The sequence below is a fragment of the Canis aureus genome, chromosome 1 (assembly GCF_053574225.1).
Source record: "Canis aureus isolate CA01 chromosome 1, VMU_Caureus_v.1.0, whole genome shotgun sequence".
Lineage (NCBI taxonomy): Eukaryota > Metazoa > Chordata > Mammalia > Carnivora > Canidae > Canis > Canis aureus.
The window spans coordinates 92,173,090-92,195,992 of NC_135611.1; the positions used below are offsets into that span (position 1 = coordinate 92,173,090).

General features: G+C 43.4%; 1 protein-coding gene across 2 annotated transcripts in view; it reads right to left on the reverse strand.

Moving 5' to 3' along the window:
- Window positions 1-1,212: 1,212 nt before the first annotated feature.
- LOC144320058 (histone-arginine methyltransferase CARM1-like) overlaps window positions 1,213-22,903 on the reverse strand; it is a 248,903-nt gene continuing 227,212 nt past the window's right edge. Inside the window, exons 8-13 of one of the 2 annotated variants that reach the window (XM_077908451.1) lie at window positions 21,838-21,919; window positions 20,553-20,638; window positions 17,948-18,037; window positions 15,909-16,046; window positions 7,237-7,326; window positions 1,213-1,852 (exon numbers count right to left, since the gene is read on the reverse strand). In XM_077908451.1, the coding sequence (XP_077764577.1) occupies window positions 1,843-1,852; window positions 7,237-7,326; window positions 15,909-16,046; window positions 17,948-18,037; window positions 20,553-20,638; window positions 21,838-21,919 (496 nt within the window). In that variant the 3' untranslated portion in view covers window positions 1,213-1,842. Of the gene's footprint in view, window positions 1,853-7,232; window positions 7,327-15,908; window positions 16,047-17,947; window positions 18,038-20,552; window positions 20,639-21,837; window positions 21,920-22,903 lie in introns of those variants that run through there. The other variant, XM_077908452.1, reaches the window with a different exon arrangement.

Consider the following 22,903-nt stretch of genomic DNA (forward strand, 5'->3'; position numbering starts at 1 on the left):
TCATTTCTTAAAAAAGCAACACAAAGAACGTACTTACATTTCCAGAAATAAGGTGAAGAGGATGAAAAACATTTGTAAGGAATACATCAGGAGAGTTATTGATTACATGGAGATGTGTTCTCTAAATGGTTAAAAAAAGACACCCACACCCACAGTTTATATATATATATGTATGTATATATATATATATGTATATATATATGTAACATATACCCATATCAAATTTGTGCTTCAGCAAAATTACAAATTCATAAATATTACATATCTTTGGGATCATTCAAAGATTTGGAAATACTATCAATTTTTTGGCACCCTTAAAAGTCACAGTTTTTATCTCTTGTGTTCACTCCCAGAGACTGATGTCTTCCTAGAGTTTGGGTTGAGAAGGTCAGTGAGGGCCTGTCTGGTAGGGTGGGGAAGAGCGCTGGCATCGATTAGGAATGTCTGCCCTGGGTATAGGTGGAGCTGCTATAGACAGCAATATCATGCTTCTGCAATGCAGGGTTTCCCAGTTCCTGCCTATTTTGCTTGAAAGGCACTCAGAAGGTTGTCTAAAGCCTGATTCCATAATTACAAAGACTCTTACCTTCGGGATCAAGTTATGTGTTTAAGCAATATACATTTATTCAGCACCTTTGATGCATGAGGTGTACCCTTAGGCATTGCTAGACATTAAAGTGAATCGGACTTCCTCCAACCCACAAAGATCTTGGTTAATAGAAGAGGAGGATGTGTGTATGTGTTAGGGTACAAGGTCATATAGAGCTGCGAGAAGGGGTTAGACTAAGGGAGGGACAGGAGATGTGTCAAAGGTGGGAAAGCATCTTTGAGTGAGCCTGGAGGACAGCAGAAGGCGTGCAGGTGAGGGTCCACTGGAAGGGATGCCCCGTAGTGATGTAGGAAGGATGCTGGGCTGGACAGACGGGCAAGGCTGTTTCAAACGGAGTGGCCAGAGTGAGCCAAAGCCGCAGAGGGGAAAGGTCCCAGCTGTGGGTGAGGATACATCCCTGTGGTTTACTCCAGTTTCTCCCCCCAACCCCCCTCTGCCATCAGTCAGTGGCCGTGGGCTTCATTAACTTGTCCTGCTGATGTGACATCTATTTTTATAAGAGTCATCTGGGCCAGGGGAAACCTGCTCTTTGCAAAGATCATCTTTCATCACTGTTGACATGTGACATATAACAAACGCCTTAAAGTAAAAGAGAGGCCTCGTTGGTATCTCGCACTGTACATTTTTATTGTCAACCTAAAAGAAGTGACAAAGGTTCCAGCTTTATTTCCTTAACTACATTAAGAGTCATCAAATATTGCCAATGAAGAACATTCCTGACATCATATTGTTCCATTACATGAATAAGGCAAAAATTCTTTAACACATCGCTCAGCTAGAAACTAGTGTTGATTGGTGAAAATACCTGTGAAAACAGCTTACAATTGTAAATAGAAGCTCACTCCTAGCATGCCCTTGTGTTGTGTCATACATATGCATACATATAAACGTGAGGTAGGGTTTTGTTAAGTTTCCTTTGTAAATACTTTGAAAGCAACACTGTTGGGTTTACTAAAATCATAATAAAGAGAAACCACAAATTGAGAAGAACTTGTTCTTGAGCCACATGCAGGAAGCTGTGAAGAGCCAGTCTAAGCAGCACCAAGAAATAGACTTGCCAATAAACTTAGGATGCGTATTTCAAGTTAGGAAAAAAAAAAAAAAAGAGTTTAAATCAACCTAATCATCCTCATAAAACTTAGAGTGCATGTTTCGAACATGAAATATGAACTTGGACGTTGAGGGACTTCTCGGGCCTTCATTTTACTTATTGATTGGCTTGGGGCTATCTTCTAAGCAAACCTAAAACAGAGAAGGTGATTTCTATGATACTGAGGAAGTAAGTCCCACGTCGATCCAAAGCCATGGGCAGGCTAGTTTTGTGCTTTCCGCCTTCCACCTCCCTCCCCGTCCCCTCCCCTGTCCCCCTTCCCACTCCCATGCCCTTCCTGGAGTTTTTATGGGCAGCCTTGGATCTATATTTACCCACTATATTTAGTAAGTTTGATTATGCATAGCCTAAATTCAGATCTGAGATGATGATCCAGATTTTTGTTCACTGAAAGAACTTTTTCTTTCTTTCCTTTTTTTCTTTTCTTTTCTTTCTTTTTCTATTTTTAAAAATAGGTTTACAGCAAAGACTAAGCACCGACTTCTCACTCTTCTTGCTATCTGGGAGGCTTGTTTTACCTCAGCCGTTGGCCCTCACTGGGCTTTTGTAGAAGGCTCTGCTTGCACATCTGCCCATGACAGTTGTTTCCTGACATTTAAGTTGCCACTCAGTTGCCACCTCTTTCGAGAAGCCTCCCAGACTACTCAATGTAAACAACACCCACATCCAATCCCTGGTCTTGCCATTCTCTAGTACTTTTTGACCCTCTGTTTTCTGCTATCTCTTTATGCAGTTTTGAGTTTGGTGGGGTTTTTTTTGTTTTTTGTTTTTTTTTGTTTTTTGTTTTTGCAATTTTTCATGTAATTGAGAAAAAAATTTACATACAGTAAAATTCACCCATTTTATTGTAGTTCTGCAAGTTTTGACAAATGCATACAGACATGTCTTGCCACCACTACAATTCAAGATACAGAAAGTTCCATTGCCTTAAAGTGTTGCCACATCTCTACATAGCTAACCCTTCCTCAAGTCCAACTCAGAGCTATTCTTTGTATCTGCAGTGTTGCCTTTTCCAGAATATTATATAAGTGGAATTACACATTATGTAGACTTTTGAGCCTGGTTTCTTTCACTTTCTTTAGCTTAATTTATTTGAGTCTCATCTGTATTATCATATGTATCAGTATTTCTTTCCTTTTTATTACTGAAAATCCTGTCATTGTATGGATGGATCATAGTTTGTTTATTCATTCTCCATTTGGAAGACATTCTAACTGTTTCCAGTTTGGGTGATTATAAGTAAAACTCCCTTAAACATTCAAATATAGTTTCATTTCACTTGTGTAAATGCCCAGGAGTGAGATTGCTGGGTCGTCTGGCAAGTGCAATTTTAACAATATAAGAAATGAGTTATGTTCAAAAGTGTCTGTACCATTTTGTATTCCTCCCAACAATGAATGAAAACTCTGATAGCTTCACATCCTCACCAGCACTTGGTAATGTCTGAATTTTTATTTTAAGCCATTCTCATAGATGTGTACCTGTATGTCATTAAGGTTTTAATTTTTATTTCCCTGTTGACGAATGAGGCCGAACACTTTTTTGTGTGCTTAATTGCTATTATATCTTCTTTGGTGGAAGGTCTGTTCAAATCTTTTGCCCTTAACAAAATCATTTTCTTATTATTGGGATTTTTTGAAAGTATTATATCATATATTCTTTTTATATTCTGGATGCTATTTTTTTTTTCAGAAATGTGATTTCCTAATACGTTCACCCAGTTTGTAACTCATCTCTTCATTCCCATCATAGGTCCTTCAAAGATAAGTTTTTAATTTTGATAAATGACAATTTATCATTTTTCTCTTTTTGGGAATTACATCATATCTAAGAAATTTTTGTCTAACCCAAAGATCACAAAGATTTTCTTCTACATTTTATTCTCAAAGTTTTATATTTTTAGGTTTTATATTTTAATCCACAGATCCCTTTTGAGTTAATTTTTATAGATAGTGTGAGCTATGGGTGGAAGGTCACTATTTTTATTGCGTTTAGATATCCAGTCATTCCAGTACCACTTCGGAAAGACTGTCACGTCTCCATTTAATTATCTTTGCAACTCTGTCGAAAATCAATGGACTGTAAATGTGTTAGTCCGTTTCTGACTTCTTTCCCGTTTCATCCATCTGCATGGCATCCTTTCTTCACTACCTCACTGCCCTGGTTACTGCAGGTTTATCCAGAGTCTTGAGGTCAGGTGGATATTACTCTATTTATGTTTTTCAGGAAAATTACTACTAGCTGACATTATCTTATTTATTTCATTGCTTTTTTGATGTCTGTCTGGATACCTATCAATTCACAAGACTTTCTAGAATCACGAGAGCAGAGAGTTTGTACTACTCTCATTCCCTGTTATATACCTTAGCACTGAGAAGAGCTCCTGGCACAGGATGGTTAGATAATAAATTGATTGAAAAAAAAAAAGGCAAGAAGGGAAGCAATATTTAAGTTGGGCAAACTGAAGGAATTAATGTCTGGGTGGGGAGAAGGATCAAACTGTTTTGTGAGACACTGTGAATGGGATAGAGCCTGGGCTCTTCGCAGCAGCATAGGAGAATAAATGCTCTTTGGGCCATAGCAGTTTGATTGCAAACTCAGTTCTCTGGGGCCATTCAGGAGCCCCCTGGGGCCACATTCATTCACCCATTCATCAAATGTCACATTGTTACAAATGGCAGCAGGCAAGACCTTGTGCTCAAGGGATGAGGGGTTGCAGACAAATAAACCAATGACTGAGACATAGTCATCCAAGTGTTCTAAAAGCGGTGTCTTCACAGGGCTCTGAGTGATGTGACAGGGACACCCTAAGCCACCCTTGGCCTTGGAAGGCTTCTTTGAAGTGGGCATATCTGCTTAAGGTCTCAAGTTTCCATAGGACTTTGCCACCAAGTACCACAGGGTTCTCCAGCTACTCCTGGGTTTGGGGTACCAGTGGTGGGTGTTACGGATTAACTCTGGTCTAGGTCTCCTCATCAATGCTCTCTTGGCATCCCCTACTCTTCCTATACATCACTCATTGCAGTTATGATGACAGAACTAAGCATGCAGTTAGCTACTTAAGACCCACTCCCCTCCCACAACAATTTGAGCTTCATGAAGGCAGGGACTACGTCTGCCCTGGTCGCTGCTGCATTTCTACAACCTAGCCAGATCCAGGCACACACTCTGTGGGACCCGTATGATGGACTGGCCTCACAGTCCTTGGAGATTCTTCTGGGTTACCAGAAAGCTTTCCCTTGCCGATGAAGTCATTTTGTCCCTTTGCTCGCTTTTAGCAACATCTGTTAGCCCTGCTTTTATTTTCAAATTATCTTAAAATAATGAATAATCAAAATGAAGGTCTCTCCACCCTGCCTAAGGAAAAGCAGAAACCTGTGCATTACATTTAATGGTAGATATTCATGTTTTGAGTAATTAACTTGTTGATCTTGAGATGTTTTTAGCACGCCACATTAGATGTTTTTAGGTGGTATCAGCGATCAGCCAAAAGCTGAAAATGAAGCTTTTGTTTTTCTGTGTAAGTCTATTGTGCTCTAAAAATAGGTAGAATAAAAAGCAGGCAGACAGAAAGTTATTTAGCTTGGTAGTAAATTACCAATAATTCCTCTGGATGATATCACTTATTTTAGTTCTTCCCAACACACACACACACACACACACTCACACACCTGTGCTGCTTCTTAATGCTCATTAGGAGATTGGAGTTGATGGGGGGTTGGTGGACAAAAGAAGGGTGTTACAGCTGAACACTTAACTGAGCATCTACTACATGCTAGGTGCTCTTCAAAGACTTGGGTCATTTAGCACACACTTTCAGTGAGGACACTGAGGCCTATACATTAGGAAAGGGTTGGTGAAAAAAAAATCAAGATCTGGAATTCCCAGGGGAGTCATATTTTTAAGCACCCTTATCTACTGAATGAATTCAATGTCAGTCAATCTTGGTGCTGAGTGAGAGAAGGGAAAAGGAAAGGCATCCACTGCCCTCACACCTCCACTCAAGAGTCTGTCCGTTTTGACAGTGCTATGGCCACCTTGAGTGTCACTCGACCTGGACTTGCCCTCACTTTGACCACAACCATTGTGTAGCAGCAAGACTCAAGAGTTACTAGTTTACATGGTTCTTGCACTGAAAAGGTGGGTTTTTGAAATCCTACAAAAATTCATTTTTATTCCCAAATCCAAATGATTCTGTCTGGAATGAACTACAGATCATTGTCTATTTACTTACTGAGAGAGTAGGAATACAGAGATCAGTAAGAAAAGGGAGAAAGACAGGAAACTAGCTATTAAACACCAATTATGACAACTGTTAAGTACTTGGACATGGTATGGACATTATTATGTTGCTCATCCCATTTCACAGATGAGAAGACTGAGGCCTAAGCAGGTCAAATTGTCCTAGTGAACAGTCAATCAGCATGTTGAGGCCACAATCTGTGCCCTTGATTTTACATGACAGGATTGCATAGGGGGATGGGAGGGGGAACTCCCCTCTTCTTTCAGAATTAAAGATGGCATCCATATCCCTAAATGGCAATAGGTCTTAAATATGTGACAATTACTATGTGTAACAGCTTGCATACAACATAAACAATGGCAGCCTTGTCTGTGTTTTTCCTCCTATGCTTCAAGGTGACAATTGCATTTTCTCATCTCTGCCAAAGAACTCCTGGTTTGCTTTCCTGTGTTTTTTCTTCTCTTTATGCTTTTCAGTACTATAGAGACATGATGCTTTGAATAAAGCCTTGAGAGACATTATAATATGAGAGAAGATCCTTTTTTTTAAATAAGGAAGTCAAGAATGACAGTGTCCAGTGGCTTTGTGGGGTTGACTTCCTGTGTGGATTTTTAGCAGGCCCATATATTTTTTTTAAACGAATTTATTTATTTATTCATGAGTAGCAGGCCCATATTAACTAGGTATAAAGATGGAGAGTTTTTCCAGAAACATCTGTCATGTCCATCTCACTGTGGCAAGTTCTTTGTATCAGATAAAATCTGCATGACTTCTAAGAAGAGGTATGTCCTGACTTACATGATTTCAAAAAATGTCTCAAAAACATACTTTCAATGGACTTCACGTTTTAGATATATTGGAATAACTGCGATGTAAAATCATCTGTTAGTGAGAGAATGTCAGAGGAGTCCAGATTTCAACTTCACATTTTGTAGATGAGAAAACCAAGTGTCAGAAGAAAGTGACTTTGCCTGAGATCACATAGTCATTATAGCTCATTTGGAACGAGAGTTCACTTTGTAGGACTCTCCAGTGTTGGTTGGTTCAGGATCAGATTATTACATACTGAATTCCAATTAATGGAACAGAAAACATTCAACTCTGTCTCAAGATCCAAGTCTCCTGGGAGAGGAAGAGTAGATGTTTTTTTTTTTTTTTTTTTTTTTTTTTCCTTTTAGGAATGATGGAATTATTCTGAACCTCTTTACGTGGTCATACGGTCAGTTGAGATTTTATATACATAGGTGTGAAATGGATGAAAGCACTTCTTACCTAAAGAAAGGATTCTTTAAATCGAGGATGTTCCCAGATCTGAAGCCCGTCTGGTTTACCAGCGCCACAATCTGAATGTCATAGCTCTGTCTGTATGGTAGAAAACACACCAAAAAGAAAGGAAAGAGAGAAAGAGAGAAAGAAAGAAAGAAAGAAAGAAAGAAAGAAAGAAAGAAAGAAAGGAAGGAAAGGAAAGAAAGGAAAGGAAAGGAAAGGAAAGGAAAGGAAAGGAAAGGAAAGGAAAGGAAAGAAAGGAAAGGAAAGGAAAGGAAAGGAAAGGAAAGAAAGAAAGAAAGAAAAGAGAAAGAAAGAAGGAGGAAGAGTAGAAGGAGGAGGAGAAGAAGGAGGAGAAAGAAAAGAAACAAAAATAAAAAAAAACATCATTTGACAAGGCAGGTTACCTTTTCATAAACACTGAGGGCACCCTCTACACATACCTACCTACTTCATGAGGGTTTTGAGAGTGCATGGTTGGCATCTTGCATATGTCTGTGTGTGTTTATCTAGATGCTACTAATATATTTGTTAGAAGAGTCTGATAGTTAAAATCTCTTGATCTAAAAAATTACAAAATTAATGATATTTCTGGTTTTACCAACAGCAATGACAGAAATGGCTTTAACTAATAGATGCACTTTATGGGTTACCCATTGAGCTACCAAAGCAATAATTGTGCAAAGACTGGATAAGATAAAATCTCAAACTGACATCAAACAGTTAACAAATGTGATTGATTTTAAGAGGCCTCAGATGAAGATTCATGTAATTCCAGTGAGAACTGGCTAAGAACAGCTAATAGGATGTTACCTTTGATGACTAATTTGAAGGGACTATGTTTATGGGATTTTTATTAGTCACATGTATTCAACAATAAATGTTATTTCTTCAGATTATAAAGTGTTACATATTTACTGTAGAACTGAAAAATAAAGAAAAACAGAAATTAAATAAAATAATCCATAACATCACTGGACAAAGAATCTTCTAGCTAACACTATAGAGTATTTTCCTACCAGGTATTTTTCCTCCTATCATTTTTATAAATGTCAATAATAAAATCATCTAAAATATTCTTTCATATCTCCTAATTTGATTTAATGTGAGCATTTATCCTAGAATTATTTTTTAAAAAATGTATTTGGGAGAGAGAGCATGAATGGTGGGAGGGGCAGCGGGAAAGGGAGAAGCAGACTCCTCCCTGAACAGAGAGTCTGATGTGGGGTCCATCCTAGGACCCTGAGATCATGACCTCACACTTAATTGACTGAGCCACCCAGGCACCCCTATCCTATACTTCTTGACAGTATATGTTTCAGTAGCATTATATGGATATAGCACAATGTATTTAATAATTCCCCACTGTCACTTATTTATATTTTTATAAACATAAACATGTCCCAATATATTACTTACAGCAAAAAAAATCTAATTTTACAATAGAAATTCTGCTGCAAAGGACCTTCTTGTAATACATCTTCATGTCTTATCAGTAATTATTTCCTTAGAATAAGTTCTTCGAAAAAAAAAAAAAGAATAAGTTCTTCGTGTTAGACTCATCAGGCTATAGTACACAGACACTTAAGGTTGCCAACACCTACGGCTAAAACATCTTCCAGGAAATGGACTGAATTAGTTCCTCACCCACCAAGTATAAAAGCGTTAATTTCATTATACATCTTCTGATCCTTAATATTTTACAAGTTTGGGGTTAACATATTACTGATTATTTTAATTTCCATTTCCTTGATTGTTTGGCTTCTGTTTCAAATTCCAGAAATTACTTCCCACCCTGTCATTACCAATAGTGACCTTGGAAGGCCTTAAGTATAATGTCAGATCCTGGGAAACCCATAGCTCCAGTTGTGGATTTTATTGGGGTCAAAGTAAGGGGGAAAGATGGGCATACAGAAAAATAAAAAAAATCAGCAATGTCCTTTGATTCTGTTTCAACTCATATAATTGACTCTGAACTACTTTTTGCAAAATGTTTCTTCTGTGATACTCACATCCAGTGGCTCACTGCATTTGTGATCTTTTAAGGTAGATGCTGGGAGAGTGAGACATGGAGACCACGAGCTCCTTAGGAGAGGCAGCCTCTGCTGGAGGCTGACAAAGGCTGAGAAATCGGGGGTAGGGGTGGGGGACACACTTGCATATTTTTCCCAAAGGAAAGATACCTTCCTGACAGTATTTGAAGTAATTACCATAGGACTTAAAGCAGAAATGGAGGACCCCTGAGGTCTGTGCAAATATGTGCATTCGTGGAGGTGTGCAGGGCATAAGGGAGAACTGCTTGGCCCCCAGTGTGGTCATAGCAGGTTCCTTCTCAGAACGCTAGATAAGACAACACTGTCACTTTTTTTTTTTTTTAAAGATTTTATTTATTTATTCATGATAGTCACAGAGAGAGAGAGAGAGAGAGAGAGGCAGAGACACAGGCAGAGGGAGAAGCAGGCTCCATGCACCGGGAGCCCGATGTGGGATTCGATCCCGGGTCTCCAGGATCGCGCCCTGGGCCAAAGGCAGGCGCCAAACCGCTGCGCCACCCAGGGATCCCAACACTGTCACTTTATACTGACTTTTCTCAACCCACTCCTCTTCTTTACCCATCAGCAGAGGCCTATCTTCCCTAAGGGACAGCAAAAAGAGTTTCATGTCATGTCATGTTATGTCATGGCTCAGCTTGGTGAGTGAAAGCTGAGCTTTGTTCTCAAAGCTTTTCTGTGCTGGGGGTGAGGGGGGGCATGCATGGGGAGGATGGTTAGGCTGGCTAATTTGATCGTGATTCACCTAACCAAGAGAGAATGTGCCCTTCCCTAAGACTGCAGAAAAATCATGCACTCTTCTATCCCAGGAGCAGTGTCATTCTCGTGTCATGATACCCAGGAGGCCAACTGCCTCAACTCAATGTGCAACATTTATAAAGCAATCAATAATGGACAATCTTTCAAGACTGTCCATACAGGATCCTTAATAACTGTTAATTCTTTTGAACCAGTTATGTGGAAATGTGTATTAAAAAAAAAAAAACCTAGTTCTTTGCCAGACTTAGTCATTTAAAGTCTACAGAGATGGAGCAAGTGACATAAGTGGGGACATACTTTAGTTCAAGGATTGAGTGTGAAATCATTGCTTCATATATACCAATATTTCTTTTGTAATCAAGCAGAGATTGGAAACTTGAGAACAACAAATGCAGGACGTATTTTTCTAGAGACTGTGGTAATTCATGATAATTTTATCTTGGTAGAACACAAAAGCTATAGTAGAAGGAGAGGCTTAGTGCTGACCATCAAGAAAGAAAGGGATAGAGAAGCAGAAGTGGCAGGAAGCTTGGGGAGAAATTGGCCCAAGTCACTGAGGGGTTAGTGATAGGTGAAGGAAAGAGCAAGAACTTCAGTGGCATGGACCTCAGACCAGTGTTCTTCAGTGGGGTTTGACTGAACATGCCCCAGGGAGGATGAAGGATGATACACTGGGGTATAGAAGAAAATACTAAGCTCTGATTTTTAATTTCTTCAGGCCTAGTAAGTGAATACAATTGTTCACTGAACACTAGTGAATCTGTGAGGTAAATATTGGATTCTAATTAGCAGCTAAGAGTTAAGGTATGTGGAGGGGTGCCTGGGTGGCTCATTCGGTTAAGCATCTGCCTTTGGGTCAGGTCATGATCTCAGGAGGTCCTAGGATCAAATGTCACATTGGGCTCCCTGCTCAGCATGGAGTCTGCTTGTCCTGCTCTCTTTGTGTGTGCTCTCTCTCAAATAAATAAATAAAATCTTTAAAAATAAAATAAGAGTTAAGGTATGTGTTATGCTCACCCACTTTTTGAGGGTTTGCTAAGCTGGGATGGTTCAGTAAGAGTCTATGTTGTACAACATGATTGAATAAAACCCACCGTGTGTTGGACACAAGGGTCAGAGCTAGAAGAATCTGAGTAACACTGAGTAACAAAGAAATGTCACGTAAAGCTGTGCCAGCAAATACTATTACTTCTCTGCACCTAATCAGGCCCAAAAGCTTCCCCCTATAGTTCCTGAACTATAGATATTTGCCCAAGTAAATGCAGCTGCCCGAACATATAGATATTTGGCCCAAGTAAAGTGGAGTGTGAGATGAAGCAGTTTCGTGATGACCATTAGGAGCAGTACTTGGAGCTTCCAAAGCTTTTAGCACTTTGGTCAGCATTTCTTCTAGTTTCATAAAACAAAGCTCATTAAAGTCTCTGTAAGCCAAATTCCCTGGCAAACCTGAGTACAGCAGACCCTCACAGGGATCCAAAAGTTTTAAGTTACGTTCCAAAAAATTTTGGCCCAGGGTAAGTGGCTGAGCTAGACCCAAAATCAGCCTACGTGTATTTGTTTTTTTTCCTCCATTCATTCTTTTATTTCTATTTTTGTATTTTATAAAATACGCGCTACATAAATTTCTATGTGTATATATATACACAGAGACATGCCTATGCATGTGTGTGTCTATAGTATATAAATGTATATACATACATATGTATGTATATATCTCTATATCGAGCTCTTCATCTTATGCTTTCTATTATTACTGTAGTACATTCCCATAATTAAAAGATAAATGCTAGCATACTTGGGGGACACATACATATAATGTTTTTACTCAGAGGTGCACATGACCACAAGACTTCATGGACACCATGTCTGTGAATCAGAGGGATATAAATCTCATAAAGTAAGTCCATAAGAAAGGTGAGTTCTGTTTGATTGTCCTGAGCAGTGAAATGAATGGCACCTCCAGAATGATGGAAGACTGTGGAAAATGAAATGCTAACAATACAATCATAAACGGTCCTGGCTGGGAAGAAAAGGGCAGCCATTGTCACACCCGTGTGGCTGCACACGTTCTCCCAGGAGGCCAGAGTTTAAAAGGAATATTTGACAATAAGGAAGGAGGAGATCCTATCGAAAGGCAGGACAGACAAGTAGCATCTTACTGAGAAGAGCATCAAAAGCATGGACATTCAGGAAGTGCTGGGGTTTGCAGAAAATACCAAGAAAGATAATAATTTTCAAAGAAAAACTAATGAGATATAATGAGTGTAAAAAAGAGAACAAGGCAGGAATAAATGCAACTAAGATTTTCCATGGACCTGCTGTGTACTGATGACTATACTGTTCTCTCCCTTAACATCTGCCAAGGCCTGGTGACACAATTACTATCAATTCATTAGAGAAATTCATTAACTTGCCCAAGATCACTCAAGCACCAACCAGCATGCAGAGGAGACTGGACAGAGCCAGGATATGTCAGACTCCCAAACCTGGCCTCTATCACTGCACCAGGGTTCTGGTCTACCAGGATTAAGATCTTCCCCCCTCCGCCTCCCGCCTCCCACCTCCTGCCCTTTCTTCCTGCTGCAGAGTACTGTGAGGCCGCAGTATCTCTGTCTTCTTTCAACTGTGCTGGATGAAATTCTTACTAAGAGAAGGACCACCAGTTATGACTTCTTCATTCAGGTGGTCATTCTACCTCCCGGCTGGATCTCTGAAACGTATGAAGTGAGGAGGGATACATCACAGAATGCGACTGAGGCCTTCTTTTTGGGAAGCATGCATAAAGACAAATAATAGCAATAGAACACTGATGCTTTAAGAAAGGGACAGAGGGCTAGAGAGCCCGGGAGTCATGGCACAGGTCTGTGAGGTGACTGGTCTGCCTTTTTCTTACCTATTAGGGAGAAGGGAGAAGGGGGTAGAAAAATATGACTGATGAGGATGCAACCCAAGATGTGCTAGAAAAATTAATGAAACAATAAGAGGATTTAAATTCACTCACTTAATTATACCCTAAGGTACCTTAAAATATAAATATTTGAAGGCCAAAGAATGTTGAGCAGAAAAGGCAAGTCCAAGCTCTAGGCTGATGTTGGCTACTGCTCCTTGCTTCTTAGCAATTTTTTTTTTTTTTTCCTGTAGAACTGGTCATTAAATAGATGGTTTATGAGGATTTAGGAAGAAATGTGTAACTTCTAGGATGAACATGGTATAAATCAGCATTTTCTACTTTTCCTTCTGGAAGCCATCCCCAAAAAGCAGAACAGAAAGACACTGAAGGCCACAGACCTCATTTTCTGTAAAACCGAGAGAAAGATCTAATCTGCCATCTGTAACTTAGGGCTATGTAAGTATGTAACTCAGGGCTATGAAAGCACTTGAGATTGGTTGTAAGCCACGTGGGGAAAAGTACAGAAGTGCAAAGAGAAGCAAGAGCCAGGACCGGCACACCACAGGGCGCACTCTCCAAAATACAGGCCCTGAAGACGAGGAGCATTTTCTGGAATAGAAGAGTTTTACTCCTTGTTTGTAACATCCTGTGCAGGGATCGGGCGGCTGGGGCTCTTGGGCAGGGCTGTGCCCAGGGCGGCAGCACCCTACAACCACCTGAAGAAGCGCAGGGGAGCCACGTTTGCCAGGAAGCACGCTGCCTCTGCGGTGCACGGGAGGGGAGCGAGCTGGGGGAAGGAGGGGGAGGAGAGGGTGGGGGTGAGGGAGGGGAGCGAGCTGGGGGGAAGGAGGGGGAGGGGGGGAGGAGAGGGCAAGGGGGAGGAGAGGGGGGGAGGCTGGGGGAGGAGAGTGAGCTGGGGAAAGGAGGGGAGGAGAGGGCCAGAGTGGAGGGGGGAGTGTGCGGGGTGGGGGAAAGAGAGTGAGCTGAGGGAAGGAGAGCGCAAGGGAAGAGGGGGTAAGGAGAGCATACCAGGAGGGGGAAGGAGAGACCTTAGGGGAAGGAGGGGGGAGGAGAGTGCACGGGGAGGGGGGTAAGGAGAGCACGTGGGAGGGGTAAGGAGGGGGGTGGTGGTGAAGGAAAGCGCGTGGGGAGGGGTAAAGAGAGCGCACAGGGAGGAGGTAAGGAAAGTGCACAGGAAGGGTGGGGGGAGAGCGAATGGGAGGTGAGGAAAGCCTACCGCAGGAAGGCTGCCATGTGTCTCCAGTCACAGGATCACCTTTCTTGTAAATTGTTTCCAGAAAAGTTCCATGAACTGGATTCATTTCCAGAGGATGAGGACGTAAAATCTCAATTTAAAAATCACTCTCAGAGGAGCTGAGGATATTAGCCGACAGACAGGAAGACTGGTGGGGGGGTGGATTTTGGAAGGACTCTCCAAATATTTAAACAATTGCCATTTGGAGATTGGAACAGACCTCAGAAGCAGAAGTACGGTAAATGAGTACAATTATAAGAGGAAGTGATATATAGGATTGACAGTGAGCATAATTTTTTAATCATCAGAGATGTCTGAAGTACAGACCTCAATAGCCAAAGACCATATGAAAAGTTACTAACCGTCATAGTAAAGAAATATAAACAACCAGATGCGACTTTTAAAAATGATTTTGGGGTCTATTTGATTGGCAAAGCCCATAGAGACTAGTAGCATGCGGCATAGGAAATGTGCATGGGAGTGGAAGTTGCTGCAACCACTGAGAAAAGCAGTGTTCATGAGTGTACCACACAAACAACCTTTGATCTAGTGTTTCCATTTCTAGGGTTCTCATGTAGAAATGTTCTTGCCATCGTGAAAACTTTCTGTTCAAGGATAATGAGTGCAGAGTTTTTTGCAATGGCCAGAAAAAGGGGAAACACTGAGCAACTTAAGAATCAATGGGAAATTTTTAAAAGAACATGTAGTGTATCCACCTCTGCTGCGTGTTAAAATGACAAAGCAGATCTATCTGCAGATTCAGGACTCACCACTAAGTGAAAACTTAAGTTGGAGGCTGCTGGTTTAGTCCTCTTATAAACCAACACTAAGGACCCACGACAATGTTATTTGTTAGTACATGCATGGACAACCAACCACCTGAAAGGAGCACGGGGTCACACCCAGGGGTAGGGCCATGGGTGGCAGTGTGTATGGACTCTAGACACTTTTGTAGCTTTGAATGTACATGTGAGTGTGCAAGGTTTTTGTAATGAAAGAAATCGAGACTTCAGAAATGGAGGAGTTGATTTGTGAGGTGGTGAGCTCTCTGTCACAGGAGTATTCAAACACAAGCCCAAGAGAGGGGAGGGGGGGGGGTGGAGAAAGTTGAGTGAGATGACCTCTGAGTACCCTTAACATCCTGAGAGTCCTTGAACCACTCTGCTATTCCTTTCTCCTGATTCACCTGGGAGAAGCTCCGAGAAGGTAAAAGAAAACGGAGCATTTTAAAAATGAGATAAATCAAAGTAATTGTTGCTGAGACCTCGTGAAATCCATTACCAGAGGGAAGCAGCCAGTCCTGCCTGACACACCGCGCACCGCCCCTGCAGTGCGTTTCCCCCTGGGGTACAGATCGATGTTACTGTACTAAATTTGGGGGTGTGTGGCTGGCTGCAAGCAAAGCCAGGAAGCTGACATCAGATTTAAAGCACTTGATAATTTGAGCCTTTGGCAAGCGTGCCCGTGAGCGGATGGATGCCCTTCCCTTGGTGGCAGCGGTCAGGTGGGGACTGCCGCACCTGAGTTAATCCCAAGTTCCCTGTCCCTGCCGCCCTGAGTGCCAGCTGGCTGGGTAGCTGAGTGCACCTGGCAAGGTCAGCCAGGCTTTTGTAAATCATGCTGTCCATTTCGAGGCCCTAGAAATGCTCCCACCTCCTGCACCCCCTTCCCTGTCACAGGGCAGAAAGCAGAGATGGTAACTCGCCTGTACTTTCCTGCTTACCGTCTGTTGGCTACAAAGAGCACTCTCCCTGAGAGGGTCTCTCCTTCTTTGGCAAAGAGAGGAGTGTGAAGAAGACACCGCACCTGATACCAATGAGTCAGAGGCTCCGTTGGGGCTGTTGACAGCCAAACGGTTACCCTGTGGGGCAAGAAGAGAGTTAAAAGCCAATTATGTTCCAGGCCTGTATTTAATGGATTGGACTGGGGACTTGGGATGAGGGCTGGTTTCTAGGGTTTTTGACTCACGGAATCCTTTAAAGATAAGGATAGCTCAATTTAACTACCATGTGCTGGGTACTGTACCAAGAGCCTTATGCAGATTATCCCACTGAGTCTCTACTACACCTCAATGAGGTTGGCCCAGAGAGGTTAAAGGACTCGCCCAATGTCACACAGAGGACAGCTGGAGAGCCAGGCTTCAAATCCATAGACTTGGCCACTCTATCAATCTTGTGCTTCTGAATCAAAGTTTGTTAGAAGCCCAACCAGTAACAGAGTTAAATTGGGAGATGATTTGTTTGAAAAGCATCTGTCAAGGTGAGAAGTCTGGAGGCTGGCATCCTAACTGTCCTCTGCCAGCCTGGTTCAGGCAAACAGAAGGGGCTTCTGGAAGCCAGAGAAGCTCCTGGAGCAGATGGTCTCTACGGTCCTCCCAGCTCGGACATGCACATGACTGTGTGAATGTTTCAGTGGACATTCTTCCTTTCTCGCGAAGAGGGGAGAACATCTGGCTGTGCCTCTAACACCAAGGTCACCTGTCCTGGGCTCAGGCCGTGCTGCTGGCTTGGATGGAGTACAGGTACTCCCACAGGGTCGATTTTGACTTGAAGATTTTGACAGGGTCGATTTTGACTTGAAGATTTTCACAAAAGAGAACTGCTAAGTGAGTGATATAAACCACTTCTGGATCAAAATGTACTCAGGCATATTATGGAGTAGGATGCAAATTTTTGAAAGCTTTTTAGGATAAAGCATTTAACTTCAAAGAAATTCTCCCTTTGGAGCAGGCCACACGTCAAGCTTATCTCGCTTGCTCCTGCATGAACAAATTCACTGGGGGAAAGTCTGAGAAACAAATGCATGGATCCCTTGAACAAATATGCTTGTGTGGTGTAGGAATGAGTTGCATATCCTCTTCTTTCTGTCTGATTGTCAGCCCAGATGAGGCTGCCAGAGGATCCCCTCCTCCCGGAGCCCCCCAAGCACCCCAAGCTTTATCACAGCCCCATGGGCACTTCTCTCTCTGCAGATACAATGATGGGCCTGGATGTTTTTATGAGGAGTAAAGGAGAGCGTACTGCAAAAGTTTTCCTTTCTCCTGATCATGTGACCCAGAGCAAGGTCTTTCCTAGTCAGAGAGTACGAGAAAGCCTGGCAGGAGGGCAGGGGAGTCAGGGGCAGAGCAGAGACTTGGGCGTCCTGGTAATGGCGCAGCCCTGCCAAGGAATGCCAGACATCGACAGTCAAGTTGTAGGTGGTCTTTCTCCTCTTTTCCCTGAAATTTTCTAATCTTTTTGGGAGGGGAAACAGGTACATGATGGAGATGTCACCTGATGTCGCAGTTGGCATTAGTACTACACACCTGCCTGGTACTTAAGGAGACGATCTGGTCTGAGAAGCTGAAATTGTGAACCAGAGAGGGGCAAAGTGTGATTCCAGGCACACTCAGACACAGGACGTTTTATAGCCGGGATGCCACGAGGGCAGCCAAGGCAGGGGCTTGGGGGTCCTTCCCACCACCTGTTCTGGAAGTGACCAAGAGGACCAATGAAGCCCAGATCCTTTCTCATGTCTTCAAATCCCAATCTAACTGGCCTAAGAGGTTTTTTACAGGGTTTTAGCCAGGGCTGTCTCATTTCGACTTTGCCCTAAAATCTAAAAGTTCTGTTTGCATCAGTGCTTTAATTTTGGGAAACCTAGAGAAATGAATATTACGGTTGTTGAAGTTAACTTTAAAACATCTTAAAGTCACGATTACATGTAGTAGAGGATGCCATGGGCCACAGCAGGGCTGGTGGGGGGGGGGCAGGTGATACATACAGAGATCCGACAAAGGCCACGTCGAACCAGAACGCCAGGCCGTGGACTAGGCCAGACTGCATCATCTGAAACACAAAAGGGATTTCTACTCTGCAAGGAAAAGAAGAGAGAGAGAGAGAGCAGAAACACTGGGAATTATTTCGTTGCTGTTGGCAGGCTGTATGAGACACATTCGCGAGATGAGCCACAACATGCACGAAATATTCCCCGTGTCTCTTAAGCACCCGGGCCTCGGCAGCGAGGTTCGCTCCGTGTGTGGGTAGTGCCTGGGTGAGGCTGCGCATCTGAGAATGCGGCTTCTTGACAAAACGTGGCAAGAGTCCCATCACTGTGCTGCAGTGACCTGGAACTCCCCAGGGCGAGGGCCGCGTCCGGAGCCGGGCTGTGAGTGCCGGAGAGGAGGCAGGGCCCAGGTGACAAGTGTCCTTCAGGGAGTCAGTGCAGGAACCGGGGCAGCTCCCCCACGCAGCTACTCAGAAGGGAAATGCTGCTCTGGCCTCTAAAAAATGAAGTGGATCACAAGAGGGAAGCATCCAGCCAGGAAGGTCACTGCCTTACTTCATTAATTTTTCAGGGAGGCCATTTAACTGCCCACCCCCAGGCTGCAGCAAGCGTCACGCAGAAGTGGCCATGGTTTAAACCAGATGTGGGATGAGTGGGGGCAGAAACAAGAGGGTTGGAAAGACACAACTGCATGCCCCATCATTTGTTGCTGGGTTGATGGGTGGACAAAACCTCTCCCACTTCCCTTGCAAGGTTCTTGAGCATGTCAGGACGGGGAACAAGGTATGTGAAAGTGCTTTGCCAACTTTAAAGGGTTTCACAATTAAAAGATGCTATTATTTGTCCCCTGCTGAGGGGAGACTTATTTTAGTGAGTGCTCTGAAGATTTTCAAAGGCGGTCATAACTTATTTGCATTTATGGTGCGCCCAAAGCCCTCAATTCTTTCACCCTGCTCCAGTCAGACCATTTCTAGACTTTTCCATTATACTGATCACATTGAATTGTTTGGCCTCACACTGCCATTATTTCCTTGTGCGTGTGTGTGTGTGTGTATGTGTGTGTGTGTTCCCCTAAACAGACTATGAGTTCTTCAAGGGTAGACTTTTAGACTTTTACAACTTACTTTTTGAGCCTGTGTAAGCACCAGCATTATACCTGGCACACAGTGAGATCTTAATAAGCATTTGCCAAATTGACACACAAATAAATGAATGACAGGTGACATCTCTGGAAAGCAGACACAGATGTAGTTTTCAGAAAACATCCCGGGACTCAGGAGATGGCCTGGAGCAGCAAATAAAGCCAATGAAAGTCAACTTTGTCTGGGCCTGTGGCAGTTATTAGAATTGCGACCAAATGCCAGTTCTCCTGAGCTGAGCGCACAGTAGGATTACATTTATCCACTCACCCGGGCTCGGGCACCATCGCGTGATTACCTTGACCAATTCAATGTGAACAGAAACAAGCTGTGTCATTTCCCGGCAGAAGCTTTTGTTACTGGTACATCCTTTTCCATGCATGCTCCTTTGCTCCTCAGTGAGGAGGAATGTTCTAGACAGGGGTTGGTGCTCTAGGGTGGGTGACACTGCAGAGCCAAAGCTGTACCCTGTGCATTACAGGGTCGGGGAGAAAGACTTTCATGTTATAAAAGCCCCTAAGTTTCTCCTTGTGCCTGCAGCAGGTTCTAGCCTGTGCTAAGACAGCACTACCCTTCGTCCCTAGCAATCTCAAGACAGATGATGGTCTAAGCTGGCCAGCTGCACCTGCTACGGCCTGGCCCTCATTTCCTCAGTAGTCCAGGCAAAATAACAACCTGGCTGGGTCTTATATTTTGTATCCAGAAAGAAATATATGTGCAGTGATTGTCTCGGGGAGGAAAAGGCAAAATACTAGTAAGGTCATCTGAAGTCAGGGGGCTTCATATCAGCATCTGGGGAATGAGTCCTCACTTCAGGGTCTCTTCTAGTGGAGGGAAGGAGGACAAAAGCTAACAATTGTGGAGGGCACTCTTAGAAAATGAGCTGGTGCCTGTGAAGCACTTAGCATAGCACCTCATATATGGTAATAAGCCCTCAATGAGTTGTAGCTCTCCTTCTTGATGCTGCTGTGGCCACTGGCCTGAGTGAGGAATTAAACAGCCCGGACTCTGGAGCCTTCCGAATGATTCAAGTCCCAGGTCAAATATATTCAGGACTTGTGTGACCTTGTACAACTTACTGTTCCACTCTGCCTCATGTCTATCATGAGACGGAGGTGATGACAGTACCTTCTGCAGAGTAACAGTGGTGAGGACACAATGAGCCGTTTTATGTAAAGGGCTCAGAACACCGACTGGCTGTGTAAGTACAAGCTATTACTACTTAATTTTACACATTCAACTTTTAAAGCAATCCTACGAAAGAAGCATCATTATCCTTGTTTTGAAAAAAACTGCAAAAAACAAACAGAAAAATGCCACTAGTATTGCTGTACCATTCCTGTGTGTGCCTCCCACCTGAGATCTCTCCCCTGCATGAGTGGCAAAGCCCTGCACTGAAGTTTTGGGTATGAGAGAGATGGAGGGGATTTTAAAAACCAAGAGCAATGCTGGTGTTTACAGACCTGTGGAGATCTGCCTCTTCCGCATCCATAAAGTTGACTGTGTATTTGACTGTCCGAGCCATCAAAATCCTAATGTCGAATGTGTCCTTGGAAAGGGGGAAAAGCAGAGATGTTATACTTCCATCAGGATAAACTGAACCCTAGCAAGACTGCAGAATGCCTTCTCTCCTGAGGTTTTAAGTCAACAAGAGTTAGGATTTAGGAGGCAGGAACTTAATGAGAATAATATTAATAATGATGACTAGCATTTATTTTGTGCTTACTATACACTGAGTGCTTTATGCTTTCCTAAGTGCTTCATTAGGTTGTATCACTCAATCCTCACAATATTTCTGGAGCAGGTGTGTTTTGGTGTGTTTCCAACCATCCAGATTTTACCTCTTCTCCATATTCCAGGAAGTTCCATAAAAACTTAGCCCACCCTCAGCTCCAGGTATGGCTGGTGACCCCACTTTGGCTGATCAGCACATGGCTTTTTCCCTGAAGATGGTTTTATAGGCAGGAACATGAACTGAAGGAGGCCAGTCGGGCTCTAACTAAATTAATTCTAGGGCTTCAGCCTAAGCTATTGGAAAAAAGCTGGCCCTCTCGTGGGACTTAGGAGTTGTAAGAATCTGAGGCTGGAGCTCCTAAGGCCATCTTGCTACCATGAGGGGAGACCCTGTCTAGGAACAGAGTTAAATGAGCAGCAATAGAGATAAATTATAAGGATAGAAAAATCAGCTTCAGGTGACACTGTCTGAACTCTGGCAGTAAGTCCCTAGCTCTGGGCTCTGCAGGGTTTGAGGGCCAGTAATTAAGCCAGTTTTGGGTAATGCAAACTTATTGTTGTCCAAGGTCACATGGTTAGACGGGGCCATGACTGAAACTCCAATCTGTTTGACAGCAATGCTCCTATTCCAAGCTATTTATTTTTACAAAGCTTCCTCTTCTATTATGCCTTGGGCCACCAGAACCAATGGGAAGATATGAATTATTGAACAAGTGTGAGGGCTGAGTGTGTACAGGGGGTGAGTCAGGGCAGTGGGAGAACTGGAAGTTACATATTGAGAGGCAGTCTGAAAATCTGCTTGCTTTTGACAGTATCATTCTCTGAGAGTTTTCTTAATTGATTGGAAGATGAGAGCGGCAAAACTCAAGACCATAGTGCTCCAAGGAGCTCTTTCTTCTCTTCTGTGACAGCTTCACAGAGCCTGGCAGCTCGGGGCCTCCCAGGTGCATGAGTGAGCGGGCAATGGAATCAATAGACAAACACGTGTGGGAAAGCCTGTAATGACACACTTACTACTATTGGCTGTCTGAAATACTCGTCCACTGCGGCCCCCCGGAGGCTGGACAGGTTGACCCCGTAGAAGCACTGCTGGTACCTGAAAGAGGTTGCCCAGAGAGTCACCATGAACCGTGGTCCCCACTAGAGTCCCTGAGACCCTTACAGCTGTGACACGCTGTGCGGCTGCCTGGGAGGTCCTCGAAGGCAGTCTGGAGGGAGTGTGCAAGCAAGGGAAGGGAAGCAGGTCTAGGGGGAGTGGCGGAGGAGGAAACGCTCCCCTAGGGAATCTGCAGACCTGCACTTGACCTGCAGTGGGGAGAGATTGGGGGGTGCAGGTGAAGGACAATCCTTGTGGAGAGATGACTGAGGATATCTGTGGGTACGAAGACCTTAGGAGCCCCAGCCTCCACCTCAAGCCCCCAGGTGGCTGCTTGTTCTGTGACACGCTGTCCAAATTCTGAAATACAATTCCTTGACCCTCTAGTCATCAGGCCCAGAGCATGACTTTAGATCTCCACCATCCCTCAACGTTCCTGCTGTTTCAGGAAACAGATGTCTCCTTTTGGTTCTTCTGTGGCCATGGGCCCTGGACTTCCCGATGGCACCTGCTGTGATGGCTGAGGGCGGCGGTCCTATGTGAGTGAAGGCTGTTGTCTGCTGGTGAACCAGAGCCTGCTCATCACAGTGCCCTGGGCACATTTCTTCTCAAACCTGTGGTCATGACGATCGGACCATAGCAATTGACCAGCGCTACAACCCTTGCTTCCTTCCTTCAGTGAGTCAGGTGCAAAGCATCTGCTGGCACACCACTGGCTGCGTCTTACCTTGAATCAGCCTGTGCCTGGAACACAGCAGGTGCTCTGTGTCAGCTTGGCTAGTGCTCTCGACTCCTTAGAGAAAAGATCTAGGGGGTGGATTGAGAGTAGCTTTATTCAGGCTCTGCCACTGACTGCTTCTGTGCCCCGCACAAGGCACCGGACACCGTACTTCAGTTTCCTTTTCTCTAAAATGGGAATAATTATAAGTTCACTCTGTAGGGTTATAGTGAGCATTAAAAGAGTTAATAAAAGGAGCTATGAGT